General features: G+C 30.7%; 1 protein-coding gene across 1 annotated transcript; it reads left to right on the forward strand.

Annotated features, from left to right (window-relative positions):
- The first annotated feature begins 1,066 nt into the window (after positions 1-1,066).
- Positions 1,067-5,551, forward strand: TWD1 (FKBP-type peptidyl-prolyl cis-trans isomerase family protein). Its single transcript, XM_078992515.1, has 8 exons — positions 1,067-1,333; positions 1,879-1,991; positions 2,166-2,405; positions 2,713-2,802; positions 3,103-3,287; positions 3,909-4,031; positions 4,111-4,263; positions 5,051-5,551. The coding sequence occupies exons 2-8, from the start codon at positions 1,955-1,957 to the stop codon at positions 5,381-5,383; spliced, it is 1,161 nt and encodes a 386-aa protein (XP_078848641.1). The 5' UTR covers positions 1,067-1,333; positions 1,879-1,954; the 3' UTR covers positions 5,384-5,551.
- The last annotated feature ends 2,410 nt before the right edge of the window (positions 5,552-7,961 follow it).

A 7,961-nucleotide genomic window follows, 5' to 3' on the forward strand; every position in this document is an offset into this window, starting at 1 on the left:
TTGTTCTTCTAATCATGGAAACTAAAAAAGCTCCAGCATAATTGTACTCGCATCCAAGAAATAATTATGTTTTTAGACTTCCACTAAAACTTTCTTTTATATTAATAAATGTATGGTGGTGATCTTTTAATGACAAATAGGTCTTTAGAGTATGAAAATTTTATGTTAAAAATTAGGATGTTACATCTCAGTTTGTTATAAGTGACCCTATTATAATAGGAAGTGACAATATAATGTTGGTACCAATAATATGTATTTCAGATTTATGTGAGAAGTATTTTTACTCACTAAGCTTTAAGCTTACCTATTGTTTATTAATATTTGCAAGACCTTTCGGGGTGAACAAAGGAAAAAAAATGGTCTAACCACCATCTGCATTAAGTTTAATATGTTCGGTATGTTTTAAAAACTTTTTTAAGAAGACTTTCGCTATTACTCTAAAGCATTATGTTTTATGTAACGACGAAGGAACATTTTTTATATGAAGTGCTACTATCATATTTAACATTTAAAAAAGGGACCTATATAAAATTTGTAATTTTTGTTGTAAAAAGAATTAAGGTGTTACACTAGTGGTTCATCATTTCAGAGTGTTGTAAACAATGCAATGAAGATTTTTTATAATAACATCTCCTAAAGAAAATCTTCCATGATTTGCTTAAACCACTACGAGAGATGATGAATCATTTAAACCAATATGTGAAACCATTGCAAAAAATCATGACTCTTAGAGAAGAAATACAAATACAATAATGAATACAAATCTACATAAATGTTCAATTCGGTATAAATATTTGTCACCTAGGATCATATATGAAAGTGACATACTTTTTACCTGCTCAACAATTAAGAAACATATAAGACATGAAACAAACATATGTTTTAGTTAAATTTGCAACTAAATTATAAACTTTATGATTAAGAAAATACAATATCAAAAATCAAAATGTAAAATGAACATGATTTTTAAGTGAAAGAACCGAAAATATGTTAAGCAATGGTGGCCGAAATGTAAAATGTCCCAAAGTTTCGCCTTCTAGATTGTGCATATTCCGCATGTGCAGGCCGCAGCACAATCAATTTAAAACCCAGAATTATTTGGTCAAAACACACACACATACTATCAAATCTTCTTCGATCACTACAAAGTAAGAGAGTATTCGAGATTGAGTTTTGAAATAGCTTATAGAATTATACTCGTCGTTCACAGCCTCCTTACAGTTCTTCACAACGTTCACCTGCATCTTCCCACACCGCCGACCATTTTCCCTTCTCCGCTCCAGACCTTCCATCTCCGGCGCCGGCTGCAATCTTCTCATTCTCCGATCACCTGGTAGGTCCTGCTTTCTTTTTCTGGGTTGGTAAACATATGATTGTTTTTTATTTTCTGGAATCGATGGTGCACATGAATTTCTTGTTAGATTTTGAATATAGAGGTTAATTTCTGTCTGATACGTGGTTTAATCGAATTCCTGATCTTTGGTTTGGTTTTAATCCCAATTTTCTTTTTATCAAAAATTGCTTAATTGGTTAAATAAGCAATCCTAAACACCCTCTAAGCAAGTAAAGATAAACCCCGGAAATTCTAATTCAAAAGTAGGTAAGATTTCAGTTCAAATCGCACTAAACTATAAATCATGATTCTCTTTATGCTCTCGTAACTTCAGCAAAATGTAGAAAAAGGGAGGAAATTGATATAAAAACAAGTACTTCATTTAAGATATTCTTATTATCGAAGGAGATTGATTACATTTGCAGTGTAAACTGCCAATTTGAGTATATTGTAACTGTAAATGGAGATGCGATTGCGATTGTGAATGTAGGTTTTCGTTATTTGGGTTTCTAATTTTGTGTGATTTGATTGGGAATTTGTTTCAGTTCAAAATCGAGGTTCTCATTTAGCTGATTGAAGCTAGTTGACCAATAGAAAGAAGTCTAGGAAGTAATCTTGGAAATGGAGGAAGTGCAACAGCAGCCCATTCAATCAGTTGGTAATCCATCAAAATCTCTTATCATCTTCCATTTTTATGATGATATTCCTTTGTTGAGAAAGTATCCCAGTTTGATATGTTTTGTCAAGTGCCTGAGTTGACCAAAAATGTTAAATTGGAACTCCTGTTTATAAATATATGATTGTTATGTAAGCTTTTATATATAAATTACAGGTGAAGATGGTGAAAAGGAGATGATGTCTAATGGCTCTTCTATGACACATGAAACTCAACAAGATGATGAACCAGAGATTGTGATGGAAGGATCTTCATTTGTGCATGGAGGAGCTTCTGAAGATGATAAAGGTCCTCCAAAAGTTGATTCTCAAGTGGAAATCCTCCATGAAAAAGTTACAAAGCAAATCATTAAGGAAGGACATGGTGTCAAACCATCAAAATATTCAACTTGCTTTTGTAAGTTCCCTGTTTTTATGGCTTTTTTTTTCAGTAAAAACGATCATTTTTATATTTTTGACTTGTGAGAAATAGGAAGTAAGATTCATATATGGGTGTTTCTTTTTTACTTAATGAAAACAATGACTTAATAGATTAAGTTAAAGAAAGGAGTCTTTCCCCACTAAGTCTCAACTTTTTACAAATTCTTCCCTCATTTGTTTTTCTTTGCATTTCCCCAAGTGTGCTTTCTTTATAACAAATATTTTTTAAAAATCATTTCACTTATGCATACAACACTAATATAACCACATGTTTAATTTTGTAGTGCACTACAAAGCATGGTCTGAGAGTACCCAACACAAGTTTGAAGACACCTGGCAAGAGCTACAACTAGTTGAATTGGTCTTAGGGAAAGGTATAAATACATCAAACAATTCTCACTTTTTAACTTATGTAAATGGTTGTTCTTGAATTGTCCAAAAAAAAGTACAATGATTTAATCACTATAGAAAATAGTTAAGTGGCTTACTTTTTGGCATTTGTATCGAGTATTTCCACACTTTGTCAAAAAATGCTTATTCTTGGAAACTAATGTGTACCCTTTTGACATTTTTACAAGAAAGATTAGTCTAAGAAAGCCAAATCACTTGTTTTGGCTTAAATTGTGGTCTCATGAAAAAACTTGGACCTTTTTGACCCTGTTCTTTTATGCCAGAGAAAAAGGAAATGACGGGTTTGGCCATTGGTCTGAGCTCCATGAAATCGGGAGAGCGAGCTGTGTTACATGTAGGTTGGGAATTAGGGTATGGTGAAGAAGGAAACTTTTCTTTTCCAAATGTGCCACCTAAGGCAAATATCATCTATGAAGTTGAATTAATCGGTTTTGATGAAACAAAAGAAGTAAGTTAACTTATTTAAATCCATGTCTTACATTATTCCATCTTTTTTAATGCACTACATCAATCTCAATACCAGTATCAGTCCAATGCATGCCAAACACAGTACAAGGTTGTCTATCTAGTCTTGTCATTTCATGTGTAACAAATGGGCCTACTAGATAGGTGGTTCTATGTATACCCTAAAAAGGGGAAATGTTGGAAAAGCCCTTACATTTTGGACGTTTTTACATAAACGCATTATAAAGAAAATGTTTCAATAAAACCTTTTGAAAATTGTAAATTTTTCATGAAAGCCATTTTAGAATCTTTAACCATAATAAAATTGGAAAAAGTCAAAAAATAGCCCTTATTTTTATACACTCTTACAAGCTTTTCCATAAAAATGTCCAAAATATATAATTTATCTTAATATAGAATAGTTAAAAAGAAAATTATAAAACGGTTTTCATGGAAAACTTACAAATCCCAAATAGTTTCTTTGAGAACTTTTTTGCTTTTCCATGAAAACATGTGAAATACAACGGTTTTTCTAACATTTGATATGCCCCACCAAGAATTTGAAATCATTGTGGGGTTAAAGTTGTCATTTTTATTTGTCTCATAAATACGGATGTTTTGATAGGGAAAAGCTCGTAGTGATATGACAGTAGAAGAGAGAATAAGTGCAGCCGATAGAAGAAGAATGGATGGAAATTCTTTGTTCAAAGAAGAAAAATTAGAGGAGGCTATGCAACAATATGAAATGGTATTAAAATATATATTCTTACTATGAATTTTTATAAACATGTTTTTTGTTTTTTGATATAATAATGTAATGAATATAGGCAATCGCATACATGAATGATGATTTCATGTTTCAATTATATGGAAAGTATCAAGACATGGCTTTAGCAGTTAAGAACCCTTGTCACCTTAACATTGCAGCTTGTTTGATAAAGCTCAAACGCTATGAAGAAGCCATTGCTCAATGTGCTATTGTACGTATTACTTTTTTCTTTTTGCTTTTTTTTTATTATTATAAATTTATTTTTGATTTTCTTTTGCACGACAAAATAAGGTAAATTATAGAAAAAAACACGTATTTTCACCATGTTATTGATTTAGTACCTTAACTATTTTTTATAATGATCAAACCATTATACTTTGTTTGACCTTTTAAAAAACCCATTTGTCTAGTTAACTATTAGAGTAAATTACACAAATGGTCCCTATGGTTTGGGGTAATTTGCGTGCTTGGTCCTTAACTTATTTTTTTTAACTGGGAAGGTCCCTACTATTTGTTTTTGTTACGTGCTTGGTCCCTGTCTTACTTAAAAAGACTATTATTTAAATAGGGAAAAAATAATGGGGTAAAGTAAGACAAGAACCAATCGCGTAACAAAAACAAACATTAGGGACCTTCCCAGTTAAAAAATTAAGTTAGGGACCAAACACGCAAATTACCCAAAACCATAAGAACCATTCGTGTAATTTATTCTAACTATTATTATGACAATCATAATAATGGTTTTTATAAAGGGAAAATGACATAAATGCCCTTAAGTCTGACAGAAATGTACGTATTTTAGGTTCATTAAAATTGTAAACCCCTGGGTTTTAATGAACCTGAAATACGCAAAAGGAAAAGATCTATACATTTCTGTCAAACTTAAGGGCTTTTATGTCATTTGCCATTTTTTAAACGGTAAAAAGAAGTATAATGGTTTAATTAGTAAAAAAACAAAATAATACAAAACTAACGTAAACCCTAAATTTATTTTGTAGGTACTTGTGGAGGATCAAAATAATGTGAAAGCACTATTTAGGCGAGGGAAAGCTCGGTCAGAACTCGGGCAGACGGATGCTGCCCGAGAAGATTTTTTGAAAGCGCGTAAATTTGCCCCTGAAGATAAAGCAATATTGAAGGAATTGCGTGTGCTTGATGAAGATGATAAGATTGTTTATCAGAAACAAAAGGAGCTTTATAAAGGCTTGTTTGGACCTAGACCCCAACCTAAAGACACCAAGAGAGTTACTAACTGGTTGGTTTTGGTTTGGCAATGGCTGGTTTTGTTGTTTTATCGGCTTTTTGGGGGTAAAATGGTCAAAACTGAATGATTTTGAGGAGTGAGAATGTTGAGATGTTAGGTTGAAATTTGTAAGGTTTTAATGTGGTTGGTTTAATTGAATGCAAAAACTACTAGAACTTGTATATGAACTTGTTGCTGTTGTAACATTATATACATTATGTATTCAAGGAATTTACATGTGGGGTTGGATTTTTTATTGTTGTTTTGTTTTATCATTTTATAAATTAGAGTAAATTACACCATTCGTCATTGGTTTAAATGTCAAATTGCACGTTGAGTTCCTATTTTCAAAAATTAACTCGGTTCTTCACATAATAAGTTTAAAAGTTTGAAAGCTTAGCCCCTGATAGACCTAGAATGACAAGTAATTTACTCTACAATTATGATAAGTTGTCGAATGAAAACAAGTATATAGTGTTACTTTTATTTGTTACATTGTTAAGTTATTGAATTTTTTTAATTTACAAAAATAGTAAATAAATATAATAAAAAAAAGCTCATTAACGCCTAAAATAAGATTATTAAAAAAAAATTACTTAGTTACTTAAAAGAAAATGAGAATGCAATTTAATTAAAATCATGAAATTATGTTATATTACAATTCTCATGGATCCATGATGGAATTGAAAAAGAAAAAATCTAATTAATGATTAAAATAAACAAAAGGGGGTGAATCTCATTTCTTCAACAATGGCTTCTTTTATTCCCTTATAAAATAAAAACACGATTCCTATTTTATATTTTGATGATGTGAACCATTTCGATTCTCGTCCATTAATTCGAAGAAAGTAATACAGAACTTTATGTCATCTTATATGTTGTCTTGGTCTTAGTCTTTATCCTAAAAATATATAGTATAAAGTTAAAAACCGGAAAGAACAATTATATATAGTAACAAACATAACGGGTCTACAAAATGATGTTTGTATGTTTTTTCGTTAAGCTAACTTAAGTCCAACCCGTTTTGGATCACGTAGGGGTTCTAACGATGGAGCACGTAGATCCCAAAAACTACATAGCTTCTCCTCTAAAAACGACTACTCCAGTTAGGAAACGTATTAAATATTTACTTAAATCGGTAGGCCCTTGAGCAGATCTAACGTCAGCTCCAAGACTTTTTTTAATTAATATTTAATATAAAGATATAATTAAATCAAGTTGTGTAGTCTAACAAAAGGAAAATAAAATTCTAAGGTTCATTGAAAATAAGTACAAATAAGACAATGAAAATATAAACCCACACTAATAGAATCCAATGAAAATAAGTACAAATAAAACACACAAAACCTACTTCACAACTTCCATTTTTCCATCATACAAATATACAATTGCTACGATACCGGAAATAGTATGCCTAAATTAAGGTAAATCCATTTTCCAAACCAATATAGTCTATGAATCCATAGTTCCATACATCAATTACAAATATCATACACATTTTTTTTTTGTCTAAATTTAACTACCAATGGTGCTCAAATGTGGAATTCCATGCACAATAAGCACACACAATCCTTTGAGAAATATATATATAAACCGCAAATGATAGACTCATGAGTACCAAATCCTTCCAATCCCCTTTTTGTTTAGGACTCAAACTTTCTTTAATTCCTCTTCCAAGCTTCTCTATACTCACAAAAACCTCCTTCAAACTTTCCTTCTTCTGCTTACTCTCCTTCTCTTTATCCGTGGGTGGATCGAACCCAAATCGGGTTTGGCAAGCCATGAAGGTGGGCTTGGTTTGATGGCTCATGGAGTGCACCAATTCTTGAATTGTGGTCTTTGATCTTATGGTGTGGAATGAGGGGCTTATTGAGAAGAAAGCCATGTGGGTCTCGTGTTAAAAGGTTTAATGTTTGAAGCTTTTGGTCATTTGATGGTTTGTTTGATGATTTCAAGTGTTGAAAGGATGGTTTGGAAGAAGAAAGAGGATAAAGCACGACACCCAAAGGCTATTGTCAATTATCGAAGCAAATATCTAAGAAAGTGCAAGCACTATAGGCAGGCCTTTACCACCTTAGGTTTTAGAAATGGATAAGATGGTCGAAGATTTGACCTTTTGTGTTGACAAGTTCAACTTAAATTTTCGAAATGTGAATAACTTACAAGGCTAAAGATTTATTGTGCTATGATATTCTTTTCTGTAGTGTATTTTTTGTTTTTATTAGAATATTGTAATTTAAAAATAATCTAAACTACATAAATTGTTTATAAGTTAGAAAGAAAAATTTATAATCCTTAACATTTTTTTTCTGATCACTCTATTTCAGAAACTTGATTGGAGAATATCTTTAAGTTTTTATTATTTTTAATTATATATATATATATATATATATATATATATATATATATATATATATATATATATATATATATATATATATATATAGGTTCATTTGAGATCATTTTAATTTTGTGAGACCGTGAGACCAAATCTAAAAATAATTTTAAAATGCAAAATAAATGGAAAAATCCAAAAATTCTTTTTTTAAATATTATTTTCGGAACTTTAATTAACTAAAAATAATAATAAATAAATAAAATAAATAAAAATCCCGTTTTTTTTTAAACGTGAAATATTCTAATAGAATATTACACTGTACATATTC

This window comes from Lactuca saligna, chromosome 1, assembly GCF_052625555.1.
Source record: "Lactuca saligna cultivar CGN05327 chromosome 1, ASM5262555v1, whole genome shotgun sequence".
Lineage (NCBI taxonomy): Eukaryota > Viridiplantae > Streptophyta > Magnoliopsida > Asterales > Asteraceae > Lactuca > Lactuca saligna.

What these genes read in the sequence shown, in the direction of transcription:
- TWD1 (XM_078992515.1), top strand. Translation starts at nt 1,955, where the DNA reads ATGGAGGAAGTGCAACAGCAGCCCATTCAATCAGTTG. An exon ending in TGAATTGGTCTTAGGGAAAG is followed by an intron (nt 2,803 to 3,102) that starts GTATAAATACAT and finishes CTTTTATGCCAG; the next exon opens with AGAAAAAGGAAATGACGGGT. An exon ending in GTTTTGATGAAACAAAAGAA is followed by an intron (nt 3,288 to 3,908) that starts GTAAGTTAACTT and finishes ATGTTTTGATAG; the next exon opens with GGAAAAGCTCGTAGTGATAT.